Source organism: Cricetulus griseus, chromosome 3 (assembly GCF_003668045.3).
Source record: "Cricetulus griseus strain 17A/GY chromosome 3, alternate assembly CriGri-PICRH-1.0, whole genome shotgun sequence".
Taxonomy (NCBI): Eukaryota; Metazoa; Chordata; class Mammalia; order Rodentia; family Cricetidae; genus Cricetulus; species Cricetulus griseus.
In genome coordinates this window covers 123,821,077-123,847,305 of record NC_048596.1, presented here as the reverse complement: position 1 = coordinate 123,847,305, position 26,229 = coordinate 123,821,077, and the positions used below count along the sequence as shown (strand labels likewise).

General features: G+C 41.1%; 1 protein-coding gene across 5 annotated transcripts in view; it reads right to left on the bottom strand.

Moving 5' to 3' along the window:
• Window positions 1–26,229, bottom strand: part of Chd2 (chromodomain helicase DNA binding protein 2) — a 141,226-nt gene that overhangs the window by 29,211 nt on the left and 85,786 nt on the right. For all 5 annotated transcript variants that reach the window (XM_027408143.2, XM_035442454.1, XM_027408142.2 and 2 more), the window contains 12 exons: window positions 25,763–25,834; window positions 22,205–22,354; window positions 21,290–21,438; window positions 20,580–20,676; window positions 19,642–19,734; window positions 15,329–15,499; window positions 14,271–14,446; window positions 9,203–9,244; window positions 7,508–7,647; window positions 1,588–1,726; window positions 1,302–1,452; window positions 119–241 (listed from right to left, as the gene is read on the bottom strand). In XM_027408143.2, the coding sequence (XP_027263944.1) occupies window positions 119–241; window positions 1,302–1,452; window positions 1,588–1,726; window positions 7,508–7,647; window positions 9,203–9,244; window positions 14,271–14,446; window positions 15,329–15,499; window positions 19,642–19,734; window positions 20,580–20,676; window positions 21,290–21,438; window positions 22,205–22,354; window positions 25,763–25,834 (1,503 nt within the window). The remainder of the gene's footprint in view (window positions 1–118; window positions 242–1,301; window positions 1,453–1,587; window positions 1,727–7,507; window positions 7,648–9,202; window positions 9,245–14,270; window positions 14,447–15,328; window positions 15,500–19,641; window positions 19,735–20,579; window positions 20,677–21,289; window positions 21,439–22,204; window positions 22,355–25,762; window positions 25,835–26,229) is intronic.

The following is a 26,229-nucleotide window of genomic DNA, read 5'->3' as shown; positions in this document are numbered from 1 at the left end:
GAGAGCATTTTCAGGATGCTGTGCAGTACCTGGAAAGGTCATCTCTTGTCCTCCTTAGCTCTGCAGAGTCGCAGACTCCCCTGGGGAAAGCCACCTGGCAGTGCACTCACTCACTCACCTCATCCCCACTGGTCACAGTGCCCTTCTTCTCCAGACCCTTCCTGAGCAGCTTCAGCAAGTAGTCCACTCGGGTCTGCAGCTGTTTCCCCTGAGGCTTTTTATCAGTCTCCACTGGTAGAATCTTCAACAGCAAAGGAAGAGAAGCACCCGCCACCACCCACAGCCTGGTTAGTGAATCCGGATAAACAGAGACAACAAAGAACTCAGCACAGTCCTTTCCCTCCCAACCACCCAAAACACAGATTAAAGCCTCAGATCCTATTCTCATGTCCATGGCTCCCAGTCACTGAAAATCCCTCATGAGCCATTCTCGTTTTACAAAATGGGATGGAGAAATCCAGCTCTCCCACTGGCTCCTACCTGTGCTGTTAACAGGGTAGAACAACTCAGGTAGGAGGGGCTTGTGGCTTCATCTGCTAGAGCATCCCAGCCGTCGTGGATTTCCTCCTTCCAGGAGCAGGGAATCCCTGGAGCTAGGTTAAAGCTTCGTTTTAGATTGAAAATGCTTCTTAAAGCATTGCCGGAGAGCACTGAGCTATGCCAGGACATGGTCTGTTCATCTACCACAGTTAGACCACTCTGGCCAGACTGGATTTGGTCTCAGTGCTTCTAAGCAGGGTGCTGTCACCCTCCTAAACCCAGGTGGGATGAGCAGTGTTTAACGTGCCAGGACAAAGCCCTGAGAGGACCACAACATGGAGTGGATCCAGTCAGCTGCCCTTTCCTACAGCTCTAAGAATAGCCTTGCTACTTGGAAGAGATGGGTGGGAGGCTCAATTTTGTGGGAGAAGTACAATCAAAGTTCAATCTCATTACAAAAAATACCAAGGTGACACTCACTCATGCTCTGTGTACAGAGCTGAAAAAAAAAAAAAAAGTTAAACAATAGGCCAATAAGGAAGGCCCAGGAGTACTTTCAGTCCCAGTAAACTGATCTGGTATTTGCTGTAATGAGAATTGACCTGTAATAGATACCAGAATTGTAAGATTTCTCCTATATAATTTCCTCTGGTCATCATCTTTCCTTTTATCATCATCTAGGAAACACGCCACAGTCCACTAAAGATGTTAACTTCCCAAAGATAAAGAACCCCCCCCCATTGAAGACAGTTAAAGATAAGTCACCAATACAAAAATCTTACACAACAAATCTAGAAACGTCCAGCACGGCAGTTACTTACTTTATCAGTGAGCTTTAGCTCTGGGTCTGTCTTAATTAGCTCCCAATTTCCATAACCATGTTCATAGATCCCAAGCAACAGACGAGAATCATCCTCCACGCCCCACTCGACATCAAAATGTGCCGCTTTGACCCGGCAGGTTAAGCAGTATCTACAGGGGTTCAAAACCAAAGGCCTGAGAAAAGGGGGCCTTTCCAACATGTTGAAGAAGCATCCCCAACCACATGCAGCTCTGACCTCATTCTATGTCCAGCCAGCCATGAGGGTACAAGGTAAAGACACTCACTTTTTTTTTTCCTCAGGGTCCACAGGGATAGATTTATGCAGCATCTCAAACTCTTCTTCGTGTTGGATAATGGACTTCACATTAACCTGAACCCCAGAGATTTTGATTGTAGGGCCTCTTCTCTTGCCTGGTCCTTTCCCTAAACGATACAAATTTTATATTCCTTAACTGTAAAAGATCTGTACTGTCACACTCTGACTTAGTCCCTCTCTCTATAACTTCTAGAGAGAGAGGTTGCATATTATTAGGTCAAAGACAGAATTTACAAGGGAAACTGTTTTCAACTAATGTTTATAAATTTTAAGCAATATTTTAACATTTAGAGTCTTAAACTTAGTTAACAGAAGACTCTAAAGACATATTAATGTTAACTTTTAGAAAAACTCAAAGTAAGTGGTTTAGATGACTCATATTTATCTTCAGTTATTACTTTGTGGAAAAGTATGAGCTCATGTTAAAGCTAACAAATTGAAATAATAAAGACTGACTGTCACAGGTGGCATCTGGAAATCATAATTCATCTACAAGTAAAATAAAACTACCAGATAATCAAGATGCCACTTTTTTGAAATAACAAAAATGGCTCTCAGCAGAAAAATTAGAAAAAATGAGTATCGGCAGTAACACAACACATAAACATCTATCTTAAAAGATACAACCTCATACACACACACACACACACACACACACACACACAAAGAGGTCCTCTTTCTCGCCTATCAAGATAGCAAAAATCCACATGTTTACCAGGTGTGGTGGCACAGGTCTTTAATCACAGCCCTTAGCAGGTGGAAGCTGGGGGATCTCTGTGAATTCCAGGACAACCTGATCTACAAAGTGAGTTCCAGGACATCCTGGTGTACACAGTGAGTCCCATGATAGCCTGTTCTACATACAGACAACCTGTCTCACAAACAAACAAACAAAAGAATAACACCACATTCTGTTTGTGAAGCTTGCCAACAGGCACTACCAACCATCCGCTGGTACACAGGAGAATCTAGTGATACCAAAACAAAATCTCCATACATTTACCTTAGAACCCTACAATCCCACTTCTAGAAAACTGTCTTAAAGAAATTCTGGCAGAGATACTAAGAAGACTATTTAGTAGAGCACATTTATTTCTTGTTACTTTTTGATCATGGCAAAAACAGAATAATTCAAATACTTAGAACTAAGGGACAGAAAAGAAGAAATGCAAAAGAAGAAGACCACATCGGCGTGGCCTACTGTACAGGACACAATGTGAACTGCATTCTCTTCTGTATATGAACAGAAATACACACACTTAGATTTTTTTAAAACAAGCAACAGAATAAATTCAAAATTAACAAAGAACAGTGGCCTCAGAGAAAAGAAGCAAACACAGACAGAAAATGACGATCCTCCTCTACATGACTTTTGTTCTATAGTTTTGACTTTGAAACATTTTCATGTAATTTTTTTTTTTTTTTAGATCACTGAAAAAATAACAACACTAAGTCAGGCATGGTACTGTTGCAATGGCAGCACTGGGGAGGCTGAGCAAGAGGACTACCAGGTTTCTGACATCAGCTTGAGCTACAGTGAATACCAGACAAGCCATGGCTACAAAGCAAGGCCCTGTCAAGAAAGGCAGGAAAGGAAGCTGGTTCAATCAAAATGAGAAAGGTAATCTCTAAAAGTCAGAGATGAGAAGAAGTCTGAATTCAGTTGATGACACAATCACACACAGAAAGGAACAACTTCAAATGGCATGTATACTAAAGACAAAAAGATATGCAAAGTCATTAAATAACTCTGGATGTACAAGAGGAACTTGTTCAGAAGAAGGGTCAACAGGAGTGGAAGGGGAATGAGAGAGGGTAAGGAGGGTAAAGATGACAAAGTACATTATATACTTGCATGAACTTGTGAACAAAGAAATTTAAAACATTGAAAGGATATTAAACAGCAATAGCTGTTCTTTTTTAACAATTATTTTTCATTTCTCAGCTGGTACTGTGCTTGAAACTCTGGCTCAGATCTCCAGCACTGCATAAAACCAGGTATGGTTGTACACTCCTAAAACCTCAGCACTACGAGTTAGAAGAAGAGCCAACCTTAGCTACATGTGAGCTCATAGGCAGCCTACACTACAGGAAGCCCTGCCTCAAAAAAATAAAAAACAACAACAACAACAACAAAAAAAAAAACATATGAACTTAAAAAGTTATTTCTAGGTGTCTTTGAATATTATGAAAGCACAGTCGTCACTATTCAAATCATTCAAACTGTCACATTCCTTTACAAAAAGAAAGACTAAAACGGCTTCACTATATCTGAAATGTTTTTTAAATTCTGCTATTTTCTAAAATAGCCTTAAAAGCAAAATTCAGAGTAAATACTTGTTTCTTTACCTAATAAGAACAACCAACACTGTAAGCCATACTCTAGATAATCACTGTAATGTATGGAATTATTAGTCATCCAACACTCTGGTTACCATACATACATACATACATACATACATACATACATACATACATACATACATACATACATACATCTATCTGAGGGTATTCATTATAACTAAGAAAATGCAGAATCAGACTTTCAGGCAGTTAGCTGACTTCTGACCCTGAATGCCCCATGAGAGAGTCGTTAAAGGGTAGTGCTACAGAGCAAAAAGTAAGAAAAGAATGGGGTAAGTGACACACACAGACAAGGCCCTGGACCCATGAGGACATCTGCATTTCTGAGAGTAACCACTTTAGTGCTCTGCTCTCCATAATCATCCTACTATGGTTTCAACTCCGAGAATTTAGTGCTCTAGTTACAAACCACTCTCTCTGTTCTTCCAAAGACTGGGAAGTTGGTTAATTTTTGCCATGAAACATGCTGAAGACATTGAGGAAGAGGGAACATCAAGTGAAGGGTTACCTCCATCAGACTGACCTGTAGGCCTGTCTCTACAGCATTTTTTTGATTAGTGATTGATGTGTGAGGGCCCAGCCCACTTTGGATGGCACCAGCCCTGGGCCTCCATCTCACGTGCTTCCTGGGTTATATAAGAAAGAAGGCTGAAGAAGCCATGGAAAGCAAGCCAGTAAACAGTGTTCCTCCATGGCTCCTGCCTCTGCTCCTGCTTGAGTTGCTTCCCTGATTTCCCCTAATTATAATAAAACCAGCTCCCCACTGTTTTTGGTCAGTGTTTTATCACACAACAGAAGCAAACTAGGACAGAAATTAGTACCAGCACATGTGCTGCTGCTGTGAAGAACCGAACCATGTTAGTTTTTAGAGAAATATGGAAGACTTTCAAACAACTGCACAGCATAAGGAGAAATTAATTTGTTAATCTAGTATGAGTCCAGAACACATAGTGCTGCAAGCAGTGTGGACTTTGGAAACCAAACTCAGAAGGTTCCAGAGGGGACCAATACTAGAAACTGGACTATAGGCCATTTGTGTGGTGCTTTGGCAAGAATTTGACTGTCTTCTGACCCTATCCTGAGAATTTGCCTAAGGATAGATTAAAAAGTAATGAGCTGGTAGAGTGGCACAGGCCTTTAATCCCAGCACTGGAAGGCAGAGGCAGACAGGTAGTTTTCTTGGGGGTTGAGGACAGCCTGCTCTACACAACAAGTTTCAGGCAGAACTATATAGAGAGATCTGGTCTTAAAAAAAAAAAAAAAGTAATGAACTAATTTCTTTGGTGGCGAGATATTATTTCAAGACTGAATAATACTGAGGCTGAGGCATAGTTATTATTGACATCATTTATTCCGGTCTGTAATAAAAAAGAACAACTGGGCAGAAAAATACAAATATTCTATTGGAGAGAAAAAGAGCACCAAAAAGCTTAGCATTACAGCCAAGGCATGTGCTAAATTAAAGGCTATAATCGTTAGAGACTGGTGCCATTCAGCAGAGGCCTGCTCTGCCCTGGAACAAAGGGAAGGGTGTCTCAGGGCAAGACACCCCCCTCCCACAAGCTAAACATCCAACTTGTGAAAAGAAAAGAACTGAGAAGTTTTCTACTCCTAGAAAGCAACTGCAAACAAAGGCTGCTGCTTATGTGGTTCAAACACAGGAGGGCCCACCCTAAGTTGGCAGTCAAACTTAACAGTGTCCTCTGTGGTACTGGCTTCAGAGGCATGGAGGATGAAAGGATGAAGGGCATCCTCCTCCATGATCTCGGACAGCCACTGAAACAAGACAACATGTGGAAGAGGAACCCCTTCCAGGCTGTGAGAAGCCACCATGTGAAAGTGAATCCTGGATTGTAATGGAGACTCCCAACACATTCGGGAGATGCCGAGCCATGAGACAACTATGTAGGCAAGCGTATATAGAGAATGGAACCACCCCAAAAGAGAGATGGAGGAGGAGAGCCATTCAAACCCTTTGATATGGAACACAGAAACTTCAAGATTTGATGTTTGCTCTGGTGGGTTTCGGTCTTACTTTGGTCCAGTATTTCCTATGCCCCCATTGCTCCCTTTTGGAATGGTAATGTATATTCTACTCTGTGGAGAGCAGATCAAGTCCTGAAAGAGTGTGTGCTACTGACATGAGCATGACCATATTAAGGACTCCAATGCTTCAGCCCCATGGGAATGGTAAACCTTCCCCAGATGAGGCTCAGAATAATGGCAAAGCCTTCCTATGGGTCTGAGTGTGAATACTGATAGTACGTACAGAAAATGTCCACCATAGCTTTTTCTTCCTGGATATGTATGGCCTGAAGACTGCTCCCCTACTGAGATTAGCTCCTTGATTCAGCTGTATACCATAAGCCACACCTCTGTGTTTGTATGCAATAACCCTGCCTCCCGGTTCAGCTGTATATAATAAACATACTCTGAGCTTCCAGTGCTGTGGCTTCTCCATCAGAGAGCCTAGTCTACCTGTTCTCAGCTTTTGTGTCTCTGTGTGTCTGTCTTTTCTTCATAACCTTGAAGGCCCCACTTAGAGCAATCCCTGAGGTCATACAAGGATATGACACTGTTCCTTTGTATGATAAATATATGTAACTTGCTTTTTTATTTTATAGGAGATTACAATCAACAAATTACCTTGAGTCTTAAAACAGATGTTCAACTTTGGGTCTTTAAACAGTGTTAAGACTATGGAAGACTGTGGGGACTTCTGAGGTTGGACTAAAGAGGTTTGCATTATAATATGGCAACAAGTGTATAGGGGCCAGGGAATATAATATGGTGGTTTGAATGAGAAATGTTCCCACAATCTAGGACTCTTGGTCTCCAGTTGGTGACACTGGGAAGGTTTGGTTGGCATAGCCTTGCTGGTGGAAATATGTCACTGGGAGTGGAGTTTGAAATTATATGGCCATGCTCTACCTGCAGTTTGCTTTCTCTGCTTCAGGTTTACATATGAGAAGATGAGCTCTCAACTTCATGTTGCAGCCACCATGCCTACCTACTATAAACTATCTGAAACCATAAGCCAAAATAAATTGATTTGTATATTGATTTCTATCATGGTGTTTTATCACAGCTACAGAAAAGGAATTAATGCATCCAGCAAATCCCCTTTTTTGTTTTTTATTGTTTTTTGTTTTTGTTTTTCGAGACCGGGTTTCTCTGTATAACTATTGCCATCCTGGAACTAGCTAAAATATGCAGGTGTCTGCTCTACTTTGACCCACCAGCTCTTTGCATCATTCAGCCAACTTTAATCTTTTCACAGCAGCATTAAAGAAACATTTCATCTTGTTTATCACATCACACATTCGCAAAGCCACATTATTTGAGAGTAGATACATAATGGGATCTTACAACACTGAGCTCACAGAAAGGCAACTCAAAACACATAACTGCAAGTACCAGCTACATGTGGGCTATAAATAAAGTTTTCAAAAACTCCATAACAGAGATTCCAGTCCATGAGTACCAGATATGGGAGAATCCCTGAATTAGACTTGCCAACTTACCTTCGCTGGCATTTTCTTTCAGCTGTTCTTCATATTCCTGCATTGCTGACGCACAGCTGTTATGAATCAGTTCCCCTAGGCGTTTCAGGTCTGCCACAGACTTATCCACTAGCTCAGCATCACGTGCTATGCACTCCAGCCTGGAAAAGGACAAAAATCAAGACACTGTGCCCACTTTGCTATCATATGAAGACTGCTAGGTCTCAAAAGTGCTTGATCTTGAAAGAAGCTTGCTGTATGAGTCAGTCTAAGGCCAACAAGAACTAAGGCATAGTTGTCAAGAATTGCCTTGGGGCAGGAGAAATGGCTCAGAAGTTAAGAGCACTGGCTGCTCTTCTAGAGGTCCTGAGTCCAATTCCCAGCAACCCATGGTGGCTCACAACCACCTATAATGAGATATGGTACATTCTTCTGGTGTGCAGGTGTCCATGCATGCAGAACACTGTATGCATAGTAAAAAAAGGTGTGCAGTGGTGATGCACACGTTTAATCACAGCACTGGGAAGGCAGAGGGAGGGGGAATCTCTGAGTTTGAGGCCAGCCTGGTCTACAGAGTGAGTTCCAGAACAGACTACACTGACAAACCCTATCTTGATAAACAACAAAAAAAGAATTACCTTGGGCTAACACAAAAATAAAGCGACCCTAACATCACTGAGGAAAGAATCTGAGCTTGTTTTACTCTACAAATGAGCTGTCTACTACTCTCAGCATGTAAGGTGCCTAAAGAATACACACATTAGTTTGCCTTTTTGTGTTCATTTTCTTTTCTCCTGTTTCTAGCCACTGCAATCCTGGTAGAAGCATAAAATAATTGCTTCTCCATTATTCAGTTCAGCTCTATGTCACACCAAGTGCATAAATCCCACTGACTAAAATCAGGTTATCTAAAGACTCACAGACTCACTTTTCCACACCCAGCGGGTTTTATACTAGCTTCTTCAAAGATGAGAATTTTGCATTTGGATGCAAACAGTCCCTGAGAGATGCTGTACCTGACGGTAATGGACTACACTCTATCTTATTCTTCCTCTCCCAGTGGAAAGACAAAACCAAAGCACACACTTGGGATATCTACCAGACCCAGAAGTTTCCAAGAGACAGAAATCTGACAGATCCTTTAAACCAGTGTTCTTATTTGAAGGGTACATGATGATTGCATATAAAGCAAGATACTAAAATATTTGAATTATCCAGATACCCTGTAAAACCCAACCTCTAAAAGTGTACTCTGATCAACAGGAACTCATATTTTCAGTAGTACTGCCAAGACAACACAAGCTCTTTATGTTATCTTCATGACATCCTGTTACTAGATCATGAAATCACAAAGAACACATTTTTCTCTTACACTCCTAAATCAAAGAACTAACTGCCTGCATTGTCAAATGGAGCCCTGTGAGCATCCCTCCTGGACTACTCTTTACCATGCAGTCTGTATGCATGTACCTCATATCCCTCATTCAGACAAAACTTCTGAATGGTTAGTCTATAGCCACCACCTGCCACCTCTCCAAAACAGGACATGCACCCGATATATTAATGTTTTAACAGTGTCTCTCTTAGGTGGAAAAACTGTTCCCAGTATTAGTATCAAATGGAAAACATTACATCCCCCCTCAAAAAAAAAAAAAAAAAAAAAAAAAAAAACCTACAAGAAAAGTAAAAAGGAGACAGATCTATTATTGGTCTTACCTTTCAAGAGGGAGACCAAACTTCTTATAAGCCTTGATGAACCTAAGAATATGATCAACAAAATGAATTAAAAAACCACAAATATTAACTGTGCAAATGCCACAATATCCTGTCACAAAGTACAAGCCACACAAACTGTCAAGAGACTGACACAATCCCAGCATCTAATAAGTGAACACTGAGTGTTTCTGAACTGGTGAACCTAACAGTCCTCAAGCACTATTCAAGGTAGACTCCAAGTTTATTCTCGTGACCAAACAGGACCTAGAACTGTGGCTTCACTGGCATGTCCTTTTTAGAAGGAAGAAGGTACAATAGCTCTACTATGATGAAACCCTAACATCATTACTCAGTGGCTACTTCAGCAGCCCAATAAGTCTTTGCTTTCTGAATCCTCAATATCTCTCACTATTTTATGGTTAATGATACAGCTGGAAGATCTCTATGGCTGTCAAATAATATTTTAAATAAGCAGAACTATATACAATACATACACATGTACAATTTAAAACTTACACAAAACTATTTAGGAAACTATTGAATGCTGCCCACCCTTGTCCAGTCTCTCCCTTTAATCATGCTGTTCATCCCCCATCTCCCCGCACCATCCCATGCTAACTACCAACACTTTCAATAAAAAGCAAGAAGTCACAACATATCACTTGCATCACTGTACCATGCCAAGTTACTATGAAAGCTGGTTATGTAATGGTGTAGAAAAAAAGGAAATAAGATGTGACAGCAGCACTAAATATGATAATAGCTAAACAACATGAAAGAATTTTAATATAAAACTTAGTAAAGTGTTAGATATGAAAGTGAACCTGAAGGTTATCCCTCAACTCTACATTTCTCCTTGATATACAATGAAATAATTTCTGTCTGAAATAGTAGGCTTTGAGATGTGAAAATAATACAGAGGCTAGGATATAGCTCTTGCCTAGCATGCACCAGGCCCTGGGTTCAACCCTCAGCATTGAAAACAGTCTTCAATGGCACAATAAGATTATCCAAATAAAGTTATTTGTTGTTGCTCCATAAAAATAACAAAGCCATCAACAAAAAGTGTCAAAATCAACTTTAAGGAAAACCTAAAAATTATGCAAAAGTCTGCAGCCTTCTGAAACATCTGTTGAAGATAATGGGTGAGTCTCAGAAAGAGCAAAGAGCTTTCCGTCCCTGCAATTTGCTTTATTTCCAACTCCTTCTTGAGAAATCTGTGTACCACTGTGGCCAGTGAGGAGGGCAGGTCTGAGGCATCCCAGAAGGACTGTCTCCAGACAGAAGATACAGGTTTGACTTTTTTATTACTTTCTTTATTTATTTTTGTTACTAATTATTAGTATTAAGTGTATGGGTATTTTGGCAGCATAAGTATCTGTGTGCCATGTGGATGTTTAGTGTCCAGGAAAGCCAGAAGAGGGAGTCAGAAGGCCAGAAGAGGGAGTCAGATGCTCTGGAACTGGAGTTACAGACAGTTGAAAGCTGTTAGGCAGGTGCTGGGAACCGAACATGAGTCCTCTGCAAGAGCACCCAGTTAACACCTCTGCTGTTAACTGCTGGGCCATCTCCCGGTTGGTCTTTTTTTATATGAATTAGAAATATTTATTGACAGCCATGTCCACAGGTCAAGGTAGTAACTGTATGCAAACGTTTAACACACCAGTGGCCTGGGGCACATCACTTGGAGATAATACAACACTGATCAAAAAATAAAAAGAACTGGGAATAAGATGCGCACAGAATATCCTGAAAGGCTCTGACATATTCCTAGGAATCAGAAAGACCACATGTGTACAGGTATGCACACATGCAAAGGAAAGATCTGGGAAGGTCCTAACGTCAGTTTTGCATGTGCAGATCCTCATGGTCAGGGCACAGCTGTGAACAGACGTACAGAGAACTAAACAAGATCCATACCAAGCTCCTCAAAGTGGGTAGTAGATTTGCTAGCTTGGAACAACTGAGATCTCTGCCTGTCATTGGCTAATCACTGAGCTAAAGCAGCAGAGACTTCAAAAGACATGACAAAAAACCCGACTTTACCAAATAGTTGAGGGAGGTAAGTGAACAAACTAACTAGTGAGGGGCACTATGAGGTCCAGAGTTATATTACTTAAAACATCTGGTTTTCACCAAGTGGTGGTGGCATAGGCTTTTAATCCTAGCACTCCAGAGACAGAGGCAGGTGGATCTCTGTGAGCTCAAGCTCAGCTTGCTCTACAGAGTGAGTTCTAGGACAGCCAGGGCTACACAGGGAAACCCTGCATCAAAAAACAAACATCTGGTTTTCAAATAAAAATGAATTACAAAGAATAGAGGAGAGCAGGATGAGAGATACCATATTAGAGGGAACCATTATAGGTCCGAGGAGAGATCTGGCACTAGGGAGATTTCCAGAGATCTACAAGGATAACACAAACTGACAATCTAGGCAATGGTGGAGAGGATAACCTAAATGCCCTTCCCCTATAATGAGACTGATAAATACTTTATATGCCATCCTAGAGCCCTCATCCAGTGGCTGATGGAAGCAGAGGCAGACACCCACAGATATACACTGAACTTAACTCTGGAACTTAGTTGCAGAGAGGGCAGAATGAAGATCAAAGGGTTGGTGCCAAGCTGGTGAAACACACAGAAACAGCTGGCCTGTACAAGGGGAAGCAGATGGACCCCAGACTGCTGTCTGGGAGGCCAGTACAGGACTGATCCAGACTCCTGAACAAGGATGTCAATTAGGAGGCCTCCGCACTCTAGGGGGCCCCTGGTAATGGATTAGTATTTTTCCCTGGTGTAAAAAGGGACTTTGAGAGCCCATCCCACGTGAAGGGATGCACTCTTGGCCTGGACACATGGGGGAGGGCCTAGGCCCGGCCTAGGATAATGTGGTGGACTTTGGGGAGCCCCCATCAAGGGCCCTACTCTGCCTGGGGAGTGGAGGGTGGATGGGGTGTGGGGTATATGGGGGTGAGGGGGGTGGGGGGAAGGGAGAGAGAGGGAGAAGGGATTGACATATGAAGCAAGCTTGTTCCTAATTCTAATTTGAACTAATAAAAACAAACAACAACAACAAAAAAAAAAAAACAAATTACAGCACATGGGAAAGCAAGTACAGTGCACAAAAAAAAGAAAACAAATGCCAACAAGAAAATTGTACTTTTTAAGAGTCTGGAACCCGGACTTAGAATACAACAGTCTGCTACTGTACACATACACACAGACTAGAGAGAGTTACACCTAAAGAATTAAAAAGTCAACTAATAAGAGATATTCATAGATTAGAGAACTGGGGAGGCAGCTCAGGGCTAGAGCGCTGGCTCATCATGCATGCGCACTTAGGTTTGAGTCTAAGAGAGTGAAGAAAAAGGGAAAAATAGAAAAACTTTAAAAGGACACAAACAGAATTTCTGAAGTTGAAAAGTTAAAAAAAAAAAAATGCTAGGTGGTAGTGGTGCACGCCTTTAATCCCAGCACTCAGGAGGCAGAGACAGGCAGATCTCTGTGAGAGAAACCCTGGGGGGGGGGGGAGAGCACAAAAACTTAAATAGGAGAGGTCAATAGAGGATCATAGGAGAAAAAAAAGAATCAATAAACTTGAAAACAAGCAATCAAAATTGAAAAAGAATGAAGACTTGATAAACAATAAAGAAATTAAGATACTGCCAGAAATTGAAAAATACAGAATTCATCCTTAGCAGACATACCCTAAAAGAAAACACTAATTGAGAACTCTTCAGGCATGTATCAAGAGTAGCTTAAATCCACATGAAGAAATAACTACCTCCAAGATCACCGAGTTAGCAACTATAAAATGGTTATCAAGGGATTTTTGTTTGAACTCTTCTACCAAACTTCATAAGCAAAGACACAAAGCTGATTTCTAAATTGTGTAGATGGGCTTCCAGTGTATGAAGGATTTGTATGAAAACAGCATATAAGGAGGAAGAAGGAGAGTAACTGCAACCAAGATTTTCATAAACCACTGACATTAAGCTGTTACATCCAGATGTTACTTGAAATTTCCATGGAAACCACCAAGAAAATAACTATAAAAAAAAGATGGAAATACAAACAAGGCAGTTAGAATGGAATACTGAAGCCTGCCTATTGACCACAACAGGCACCGATGGAGAAATAAAGGAGCAAAGATGGCACTCCTTGAAGAGAAACAATCACTGCACTGCAAAGCAAGAAGTTGCCAGAGGAGACTTTGAAGATGTAGTCTAACTGCAGGATGCCTACAAGAAACAAGTCAGACTTAAAGATGCAGACCAAAATAAAAAGATGAGCAATACCACCATCTTTTCCATTCCAAAGGTCCAAAAAGTGAGCACAATGTCTAAAATTGATTCAAGTGGGAAAAGACAAGCTGGCCAATGAAGTATGATGTGCTACAAGGACAGGAATGCAACCAATCCACCAGGGACTGCATTAGCACTAATGCAGACAGGGACAGGTGCAGCAAGGGCAGCACTACTACAGAGCTATTTCTACACGTGCATTATTATAAATACAGGTAAGTGTTGTACACGTAAGTCTACCTTTGGTAAACTTCCTCTTGACAATATTCTCAAGAATCGGAAAACAGTAAGGAAATAAAAAGATGGAAAAGAGCCTGTGGTCTCAGCACTCAGAGGCTAAGGACCTCAAAGAAGGGGCCCCTCTGTCCCACAGGAGCTCAAGGCCACCTAGGCTATATGAGACCTACCTCACACCCATAATGCAGACCAAACCAAACACTAAAAATAAAACCTGATGAAAAGCAGGAAAGCCACCATCTGGGAAAACTGCAGGAAATAAAGGAGCAAAGATGGCACTCATTGAAGAGAAACAAACACTGCACTGCATATAAGGAGGAAGAAGGAGAGTAACTGCAACCAAGATTTTCATAAACCACTGACATTAAGCTGTTACATCAGAATCATTAGACCTCAGATGCCTGGGGCTTTGCTGCCTTTCTCACATGACCACTTTCTGCCTACCCTGTCATAAGTGTCAGGAACCCACTAGCCAGGCTTAGAACACGGGCTTCCAGACAAACTCAAGGAAAGCAGACTGCACCAACCTTCGGATCTCTGCATCTGTAAAACCCTCCACCAGGTCTTTGCGCACACTTCGGGGGCGCCCTCTGCGCTTTGGCTTCTTATCATCATCAGAATCGTCCGTCTCACTCTCGGAAGCAGAAGATCTCTGGGCCTGCCTCTTAGACTCTGTGTCAGAATCGCTGTCATTTGTCTGAGCCTGCAAAAGAATAAGGCAAAGTCGCATTTTACCAAGTATCAAGTCCAGGAATAAAAAGATTAAGACCAGCCCAGCTTAACTGTTAGAGCTCAGTTTTCCTTAAACAAATGTCAGGTGTCAGGGACTAAGGGAGGAGAAACTGTCATACTGTCAATGATCCTGCAATGATAAAATATACTGAATTAAAAATTCTTGGTTAATTTTTATGCTATAATACATATGACACTTGGTATAAACAGTAATTCCTCAGACAACTAACTACTTTTGTCTTTTCTCCTTTGTAAAATGAGGATAATAGTCCCTTTGAGACAGGGTTTTCACAAGGATTAAATGCATCAGAAGTGAAAATGCACTCAGAACTATGTCTGGCATGCAGTAGACGCTTAACAGATGATAATGTTGATTTACCGTGATACCAGACAAGCTTAATAGCGCCAATAAAATGGTTAATAAATTTGTTTTCTTATTTCAGTGATACTGGGCAGGGAGAATGTATCAAATGGTGCTTGTGAAAGACAGAGTAAGCTGCACAGCCCGTGGATGCCCTCTAGTCATGTAGTCCTTTACTATTTAGACTGTGAACATTTAAGGACATAAAAAGATCTAACACTCAAAAACTTGAAGACAGTAGCAATGAAAACCAAACTGTTGGGGCTACCTGCAGTTTTATCCTCAAAGGCAAAATACAAACTTCTGTAAACTCAAAAGTCATCTGGTCATTTCTTGAAAAGCCAACCATCAAAGACTAAGAAAAAAGTCACAAGGGTGTGCCTATGAGCCCTGGCATCCCCACTTGTGTCCCCACAGGCCTGTGTCAAGGCCTCACCCTTAAATCATCTGCACATAGTGTCACATAGGGCACAGAGCATACTTTCACTTCACCTTTTTAGTGGAACTACGGATTCGAGGCAGCATATAAATTTCTTCTAGCTCTTTCTGTCGTTCTTCCTCCTCTACTTTTTTCCTTTGCTCTTCTGGAATGATTTCATCCCAGTCCTTGTGAGGACGCTCTTCTAGCTCCTCTTCATCTTCCATCGTTGCAAAGTTGGCAACCTAAAAAAAGTGGAGGACAACCCCCATCTGACATTTGTCCACTTCCAAACACCAGCTGCCAAGCATCAACTTAATGAGTGTTTTTAATTTAGAATACTGTACTAGGACTCATAATATTACATAATCAAAATCAATTTATATTTTACCATTCTCACCTTTTATTTCCCCCAAATCCACTTGCCAAAACTATCAATTCATCAAAAATTTTACAGTTCATTAAAAAATTAGGGAAATAGATACAGAAAGATAAAAACTGCAAATTTTACTGAAAGGGTGTTAAATCTTCTGTGTATTTCATTTGCATCACATTCACTGTGCAATTTAATTTGCTTAGATTGTATAAAGTATTTAGTGCCTAATCATCCATAAGGATCTTACATCTTTAATTGTGATGAGCAGCAGCAGCCCAGCCCCCACTCATCCAGTCAACCCATAGGTAACCTTACTCTTCTCAAAAGTGTAAGCAGTAGAAGGTATATAGAGATTACATGTGCTCAAAGGTGCATTTTAGTCTTAGGAGAAAACAAAAACAAATCTTGAAAACATGCCATTTATTCCCTACCAAACATCTGTAGGTATCTGTACTCAAGTGGTATGTGCCCCAAGAAAGAAAACCATCTTAGTCTGCCAGACTGGAGCTACAGCCCAACACGAGCCAGCTCTGGAAGGCCTTGGCCATCTGTGCAGAGCCCCATTTCCAGTTCCACGTCTTTTACACTTTCTGCTTCCTGGCCTAAGTGTCTGATGAAGCACAAAAGGGCCTTTAGAGTTTCCATTCCTCAAAGTCATTTGGAGCTAACAAGAAATCAAATCAAAACCTTGCAGCATGCAGTAAAAATTAACTATTTAACTTCCAGCAAAAGATATTTTGATCTTTACAACCAGATTTTTTTAAATTTCAAGGGGAAAAAAAGAGGTATCATTCTGAGATTGCTAAAAACAAACCATCTCACTGTTCTGTCAAATTAAGTATGTTTACAATTAGTTTAGGTCTGGATTTTTTATATTAATTTATTTATTTTGTCTCCATGTGTGCACATGCACATGTTATGAAGATCAGAAGACAACCTGTTAACAGCCAGCTCTTTCCCTCCACAATGTGTACTCCAGGAACCAAATTCAGGTTGGCAACAAGCACCTCTACCCAGTGAGCTATCCTGGGGGCCTGTAGGTCTGGTATTGTTAGGTATTGTGAGTCAAATAAAAATGATAAATATCAATAAACACATGCTGATAGGTCATGTAGCTGGGAATTCATTTTTTTCAAGGGAAGCATAGTAAAGGATGGGCCAAACATTCTGCCTGGGAAATGAAATGATCACAGCTGCACTTATGTGTGATGTTAAGAGACTATCAGCACCGGGTATTGGTGGCACATGCCTTTAGTCCCAGCACTTGGGAGGCAGAGGCAGGCGGATCTCTGTGAGTTTGAAGACAGCCTGGTCTCTAGAACAAGTGCCAGGATAGGCTCCAAAGCTACATAGAGAAACCCTGTCTCGAAAAACCGAGAGAGAGGGGGGGGGAGGGGGAGAGAGAGAGAGAGAGGGAGACAGAGACAGAGAGAGAAAGCAGGTAGAGGAGGAAGGGGGGGAGGAGGGAGGGAGAAAGGTGAAAGCCTCCCTGTATCCTGTATGTCAGTTCACCCATCTGTAAGTACAATGCATACTTCCTCACAGATGTGCTGTAAATATCAAAGGAGTTAACATGTATCAAATACTTTAAAACAATACTTCAAACATAGCACAAGTTCTGTTATTGCTGTCTGAATAAATAGTAATCTTACATTTAAAAAAAAATGCTGTTTCCAACATACTAAATCAAGGATTACACAAAGGATTAAGGAGAAAAATAATGCCAACCTAGCTGAAGTACTCACTCAAACAGAAAGGCTGTAGGGTAAGCAGCCCTGCAGTGTCAACCATATTTCCCTGAATATTAAAACATGTGACAAAAAGGACTTAGGAAGGAAACAGTAACCAGCCATGTGCTGAATAACTTAAAGCATGTGGAATTTTTTTGTATCTAAATAATCATGTGAGGGGGCTGGAGAGATGGCTCAGTGGTTAAGAGCACTGCCTGCTCTTCCAAAGGTCCTGAGTTCAATTCCCAGCAACCACATGGTGGCTCACAACCATCTGTGGTGAAATCTGGTGCCCTCTTCTGGCCCTCTTCTGGCCTGCAGACATACTGTGTACATAATAAATAAATAAATCTTAAAAAAATAAATAAATAAAAAATAAATAATCATGTAAGATTCTAATCAAAACATTGTTAAGATCACATCTGTTTAACTATGAGGATAGTCACAGAGGTAGAATCCGGTTCAATGTTTGTGCTTCCTCCAATTTCATGTGTTACAGGAGTAGGGTTACAGCTCAGTGGCAGAGGGCTTGCATAGCATGTATGAGATCCTGGATTCAAAACTCTGCACAACTACCAACAAAAGAAATTAGTGCTGAAATCCTGATGCCAGTATCTGACAGTACTAGGAAGGGGTCTCTGGAAGGTGATTGACTCAGAATAATACAGTCCTCATGGCAGGATTAGTTGTTACCTTACAATAGGGGCTCTAAACAGAGTTGTCTGGCCTCTCAATACCTTGTAAGAACACAAGACGACAGCAGTATGCTAGTCAGATGACAGACCTCACAGAACCTCAATGTGTCAGGACCATGAACGCAGAACCTTCAGGACTATGAGAAATAGATTTCTATTGTTTAGATGAACCAGTCTATGACACTGTTATAAGACACCAAATTTAAGACAAGCCACATTGATGTACTCTTAGTCCTTTCCACCCTGTCCTCTGTATCCCAGAATTCATTCTGGGAATTGTATTCCAAGAGCTCTTTTGACCACTCATCCCCAGCTCCTTCCTTATTTTTTCATTAATTCAATGTTCACCTTAGCCAGCCATGGAGCACACACAACAAAGCACAGCCTTCAGCCAATACCCACCTCTCCCTCAACACTACCACTAACACCACAGTAACCTTCAACAACCTTGCTTCTTTACCCTGCACAGAATCAGCCATATTATCACTTGCATTTTGGAAACATTTGCTATTTTGATCTCTCAGTGCCCTCTAGTCCAGCTCCTGTCCTAGGATTGCCAACTGACCCAACTTCTCCAATATCAAGTATTGCTGGAGACAGTCACATGTTTAGTGGCTCCACAGCAAAAACACTAACTAGATTTAGATGACTCCCTATCAAGTTCTTGCCCATGTTCACAGTCTAACCCACACCTGCCCAATGCTTTCCGCCTCTCAGAGAACTAAAGTTACAGACTGAATTCTCAAACTTTCCCTCTTCACTGAGGTGATCAATTCCTTTTTCTTTCCACCAAATTCTCAAGCTATGCTTTAGATTATATCACCTCCCACCTTCTCTGGGGCAATGAGCCACCAGACTTCCTTTTTCCTTCTTGGGACTCTTCAGGATCTCCCTATCCTCCAGTTCTTCTAGCAACCTAGAAATCTAGTAACCTTATAACATCTTTCTAGAAATCTCAACTTATTTAGTCCTACTATCTATTATACATAATTACCTTTCCTAAGCCTTTTAATAAACACCTATACTCAATGATGCCACTTCCTATTCATCTGGTGTCCACAGTTTCTATGTTATAACCATGATCCCATTCAATCCTGTATTATGAGACATCCCTTTGGAAGAAAAGGAGGCAGAAGGGAGGGAACAGGAGAAAAGGGAAGGAGAGTGAAGAGGGAAAGATAAGATGGGGGAAAAAAGGTCTAATCAAGTCATCTAGATTCTCCCAACAGTCACCTACAATTGCCATGCCTTTGACATTCTTTGGCATCTAATAACATGAATGCTTCCCATGTCCCCCCATACTGCTAGTCTTTGGTTTATCCCATTAGCAATACACTCTGTCTTCTTCATCAATATCTTTTCCTCTGCACCTGACTCTAGGAAGGAAGGCTCACGTCAGTGGTTACCTCTATGGGGATACTGTAGACTACATTTCCAACAGCCTCACTCAGAATGACGTTGAGCATAAGTTAATTCAGGTGAAGGGGAAAACAGCAAGCCTAGTACGAAGGAAAGTGATCTAGACACAAGGAGTTACTGGTTAACAAATCTGTGTTGAGTACTCTCTCCCACAAAGGACTTCCTACCTTAAACTGTGACAGAAGCTCATCTGTGGCACTAGTTGATACTTCATTCTCTCTGGTTTCAGCTAAGCGCAAAATTTCATCTATATCCATTTCCTGAAGGAACAAAAATGACACCGGTAGAGTGAAAAAGCAGTAGTTTCAGAATTACCAAAAATGTCAGGTGTGCACCCCAGACAGCTTTCCTATAACACTTTATTTACTCTGACAGCCTCAGTCTACATCTTTCATGCACAACACTTCACACCGATATTAATCAAATGATGAGGCAAAATTCAAGGCATTCTAAGAAAGACGATGGAGAAATACCGAGCCCTTCAGTGTCTCATCCTTTCCTCTTTAATGTAGGAAGACCTTCGATCTTGGCAAAGAAAAAAAAAAAAAAAAAAAAAAGGATCCCCGTCCCTTCAATTAATTACTTTCTTATAAAAATCTCTAATGATGAATTTACTTCCTGAAAAATTTAGATAACAAAATATTCTTTAAAAAAAAAAACATTTTCCTACTAGTACATCTTTACTATAAAGGTGATGGGTTATACAACTATATTTTCTTTTAACTATATCATATACTTGAATAATGTTCATTAAAACATATGATACTTGTCTTTCTGAATCTGGCTCATTTCACTTGATGACTTCCAGATCACCAATTTTCCTACAAATGACAAATTTCACATCCATACAGACACAATGGAGTTTTGTTACCTATGCACCTATCAATGGACACCCAGGCTGCTTTTGTAACTTAGAGCTGTGAATAGCACTCAGTAAGCATGACTGTGCAAGCTTCTCTGTGCAACCTCACTATGGTTCCTTTGGGTACAGTCTCAGGAGTGGTACACCTGGAACATATGGCAGTTCCATTTTTAATTTTGAGAACCTTCATACTGATTCCCATAGTGGCTACAAAAGTGCATTTCCAGGCTCTAGGATGATTACCTGAGGCTCTGACTCTTCTCCTTCAATTTCCTTGAAGAGATCCTCTGCTCCAAATTTCAAGATAGCAGTCAGCTCTTCTTTATTAAAAGGATTAGAGCTATAGGAGTAAAATACAACTGTGATCTCAAGAGAGGGACTGGTAGCATGACTTAGAGGGTAAAGGCATCTTGTAGCCAAGCCTGAGACTACCTGCATTCAACCCCCAATACCCACATGGTAGAAGGAGAAAACAAGTTATTCTCTACCTCCACACTCAGGCAGCAGTACAAGTGGGCCACTTCCATTACCTCACAAATAAATTAAAATGTGAAAATTTTTAAGAGGGGATAGAAACATAGCTCAGTGGGCAAGAGCCTTTGCTGCTCTTCCAGAAGACTTGGGTTCATTCCCAGCATGCACATAGTAACTCACAGCCACCTGTAACTCAAGTTACAAGTTACAACGCCTTCTTCTGGCTCAGTGGGTAAGGGCCTCTATCCCAAGCCTGACCACCCCAGAAACCACATGATAGAAGCAGAAAACTGATTCTTGCTTCCAACCTTCACATGGGGGCACACACATCCACGAAAATAAATGTGGGGCGGGGAAGGCAGCACGACCCTTACAGCCCCTGTGAGTGGATGGACACTGCCTGTGGTGAAAGCCTGTGAAAACCTATCACCTGCTGTGGGGAACAATCGGGCTCTGTCCCTCAGGCTTTCTGCACTTACTTGGATCTCCCTGAGTTGTTTTCAAGGACTGTCCTGCCAGTAGTGTCCATGCGCTGAATCACCAGATGGTCCAACACCATCTTCTTTTTGGCCCGTTCTATGATCTCCTCTTCCACAGTTCCCTTTGTAACCAAACGGTAAATATTCACCTATAGGAAAAGGAAATGCTGTATTTACTTCTGTTTAAAGCAAGAACGACTTCTGTCAGAGTTCAGGAGGGAGAAGAAAAGTCACTCTGTTCTCCTGCACCACATCATGACTGAGGCTACCAGGTAGGTAAGGTATCTGTAACAGACTATTCAAAGGAAGTGCTTCTACAGACATCACAGCCTGCTTTTTGACCAGCATCTTCCCAACAATAATCTTTACAAAGACTGAATCAGTAGCCACACACCAACTTTTAAGTTAGCCAACAGGAAAGCATTCCTTGAGATCCACAGAGAAAACAAAACAAAAAACCAACCAAGCCGATGGTGCTCCAACATATTGCAGATTACTAATGTCATGGAGAATAAAACTAATTGCCATGACTAGTTAACCATGGTCTTAACACAGGAGAGGCTCAGCTCTGCTCCTCATACATCTTTCCTAGTAATCATGTAGAAAGTCACTCACGACATACTTTTCAGTTACCCTAGATTTTGTCATTGTCACCCTTCCCCCACAGTTGAGGACCAAGTCCAGGGCCTTATACTTGTTACCACTGAGCTTAATCCCCAACCCCCATGACATACTTTTCATATAGAGGTAGGTTAAAGACTCCATACTGGGAGGCCCAAGACATCTCTTTTCTGAACAAGTTAATAAAGAGAAGGCAATGAAATGGGGAAATAAGCATTTTACAAACAGTCTGACTGGGAAGAATAAACCTCTGCCTGCTGGCCCTAGTGACTGCCAGAGACCTTCCCCACTGACCTGCTTCTTCTGACCGATTCTATGTGCCCGGGCCTGTGCCTGCAAGTCGTTCTGGGGGTTCCAGTCAGAGTCGAAGATGACAACTGTGTCCGCTGAAGCCAGATTGATTCCCAGGCCACCAGCCCTCGTGGAGAGCAGGAAGCAGAAGTCCTGTACACAATGCAATATACTACTTTATGCAGTGGCCTTCTCAGAGACACTCTCACAGTCCAATAAACCCTCACACCTGGAAACCCCTGCAGGTGTGAAGAAAAGTGAGATATGGTAGACAAACTTTATGGAGGCTAAAAGGAGCTCAAGGACTTGAGACACAGGGAATTTTCATTTGATTAAGAGGAAGTGTCAGTTCAGGGAACAAAGGAATTAAAGTAAAATCTAGTAAGGCAGCAGGGACAAGGGATTTGTGTCCCAGCTGAAACTAGTGTATGCAACAAGTGAACCAGAAGCACCATACACACTCAGTCTTCATAGGACTGTTTTAGCAAGCTGCCCAGATACTTGCTTTCTTGGGGCACAGAGACTATGTGTGTAAGGTAGTTATTATACACAGGCAACCTGTACTATGTGTGTCTGCCCACTTGTTAGGTGGTGAGAACAGGGACATTCATGAAACAAGGCTGCTGAGAAGCCTGGGAACCGCAATCACCAATGTGTGTGCCAAAGACCAGGCTTTAACATCTTCCAAGCAATAAAAGGACTGGACAGGTATGGTATGCCTGCCTTACCTCTCCAGGTAAACAATCAGAAAAACATGTGGGCAGAGGGAAAGTAGACTACACAGCTTAATATTACTATTTTCAGGCATCTGATCATCTGTATCAAAAGCTGACACTTTTGTTCTCTACGGGGAGGGGGGGGGTGTTGTACATTTTATTTTGTGTATGTGAGAGAGACAAAGAGACAGAGAGAAAATAAACTTCTGGCTGCTGGCCCAAGTGACTGTCAGAAACCCTCCAAAAACTGATGCCTTCTGAGTACAAAACTACCACTCAAAAACTGGTCTGGGGTTGAGTATGGTGGCATGCACCTATAAATTCAGCAGTCAGGAAGAAGAGGCAGGAGGATCAGGATTTAAAGGCCATCCACAGTTTGAGACCATCCTGGGCTACAAGAGACTCTGTCTCTATAAACAAAATGAATAAATAAATAAACTGCTGACTTGGAGAATGAACCTCAATAAATGGCTATATTTAACAGATGACAGATGAGATAGGCAGACAGACAGACAGGCAGAGCAGAAAGCTCTTCACATTCTAATAGTCATAAACAACTGCATGAAGTCATGAAAAAACAGAGTGCAAGACAGCTACCTTCCAAGAATTTTAATTAATCACAATAAAAATTAGTGACCAGCTGAGAATACAAATAGTACATGGATGCCTCTCTAAAGAGCAACAGCAAACAGTCGAGGGCAAGATGCTTAACTGTAAATAAAATCTGAACATTGCATGCTCTCATAAACAATTTTCAGTGTCACAAAGATAAGTTGCATGTTGCCTACTCCTATTGTATTATCAAAATAATGGTTTAAAAGATTATGAAGTTTGATGCTGCTAAAAGTAATATAAAAATGGCAGTATTTGCACATAGACCATATAATTATAAATTATTTTAAGGAAGTAAACAAAATGCATCAAAATACTTTTTAAGTTCTCATTATCTGTAACTATTCCAAACAATAATAAAATGGCTAAAGAAACAGCAAGGGCTGGAGAGATGGCTCAGTGATTTAGAGGAGTTACTGTTCTTGAAAAAGACACAAGTTCACATATTAGCTCACAACCATTTGTAACTACAGTTCCAAGGAACCCAACACCCTCTTCTAGGCTCCCGGGCACCAAGCACATACACAGAACACATATATACATACATACATACATACATACATACATACATACATACAGGCTAAGGAGTCATCCACATAAAATAAAAGTAATGGCAGAGGCATGAAAACATGTTAGGAATCACACTTTAAGGAGTTGGGCTAGGAGTGCAACTTGGTGGCAGAGTGCCTAACATGCACAAGGACCTGGGTTTGACCTCATGGGGGGGTGGGGGGGAACTAAGGCTTTTAATGACATGGGGAAAATCTTCCAAGTATAATTTTGACCAAAAGGAGCCAAAATCACGTACAGAAAGATTATAATTAGGTAAACGGGCAAGGAATAGTTTAATCTGTACAGATGCAGACAGCAATGTGTGGAGACTGTTGTCACAAGGGTAAAGGCTTCATTTAGGTATTCTTTACCATCTAAAATATCTAATAAATGGACATGTACTATCTTCCCAGATAATTTTAAGATTAATTTTAAAAGGCTACAGAATGTCAGAGAAACCCTATTTTATATATGGCTATCAGAGAGAATGAGAACCAAAAATTAAAAACTACACAAAAAATAAATTTCAGATTTTCCCTGAAAAGGAAATAAAACATTTAACTCACATCATCTTTTAAATTAAGACAAGGGAACAGTGTTATCTTTGATGAATGATATACAATAAAAAATTGCTGGAATTTTATTAAGTGCCTATTACATGGTAAGAAATGTGATGAGAACTTTATTACCACATTTCATCCTCATGGTAATATTACAAAGTAGGGCTTGGAGCCCTGTGATTTTACAGTTAAAGAAACTAGAGGAGAAAGAGGGGTGAGACTAATGCTTCTCATGGTCTAAATCCACAGACTTGGTCCTCGATACATTATCACCCTTCAGAGAAGGAAGCATCCAGAACACTGTCTTACTAGGACCACCTACACATTCAGAGACAGAAGAAGGTCTATCATTATTCTGGAACAATGAAAGAGACACTGGGTTTTTAAAACCCTTCAGAAAGTAGGACATAAATCTATTCTATCTACCATAAAACAAAACAACTATGTCTCTAGAAAATTTTGTCCAAAACCCTGCTAGGCATCTCCACTGATCCCTTTATCTTACGTGTTACTAGTTTCACTTACACTAAAGCTCTTCTCCCACACTTCTAAATCTGTCATCTGACCAATTGATATGCAGACTATAATGCACTCAAGGTTGCTAACTTGGTTAAAGTAGCTCTAATATAGGTGTGCCCAGACCAAAAACCAATTCCAAGCAGGACATTTAGTAATGTAAAGTTGTAGCAATGAAACAGAGAAAGAACATCGGCTACATCCCACCAGGAGTCTAACATTAACTGAACCTTAGCAAACACATTGTTCAAACATCAGTACCAGGACCGGACAGAGAACCTTGGACCAAGGTGCATCAAAGTCAACACAGCTGGCCTGGCCCACCATGCCCTTGCCTTGCTATTCTTTCAAACCCATAAATTTGGTAAGCCAGTAGAAAATATCACTAGTTCAGAACTAGGGAGCTAGAAAAGCATATACAAGTTTGTGACAACAAGCTTGTGAGTAACAAACAAGGCATCTTTTATAGTAGGGCTTTCCTGTTCTCATCAAGACAGGAGAAGTCTGCCTCAAAATGTTTCTAAAACAGAATACATTAAGCTGGGGAGACTTCCAGCCTATACAAAGTCCAAGTTCTCCAAATAATAAAGCCATGCATAATGTACCTCAGAACCATCTGCATTGAAGTGATCCAATGCCTGCTTTCGGATTTCTCCCTTGATAGAACCATCCAGGCGCTGTAAAAAGAAACCACGAGAAAAATCTTAAGTGAGGCAGATCGGCTACACTCAGAATAGAACGCTGGACTTGCAACCTTTATCTCCCAGACACGCACTGAGTAAAAATAACTGGAAACCATTGGCAAAGTACTAGGATGGGGTCTTGTGTAAACAGCATGTCTGACGTGACCTGAACTCTCCAGTTACAAACTCAAGGTCAGAAGTTTCTAATTCAAAGGACTGTCTAGGATTACCCAAGGATCAGAATGTCTGCCAAAACCTACAAGAAGAAAGATGAAAACCCAGCCTGTGTGATGAGGAAATAGTACCCCTAGTACTGTTTCCTACAGGAAACAACACTTCTTAGGCAACATGGCAAAAATATTAAGTGCTATGCAAACCAAAATACAAAC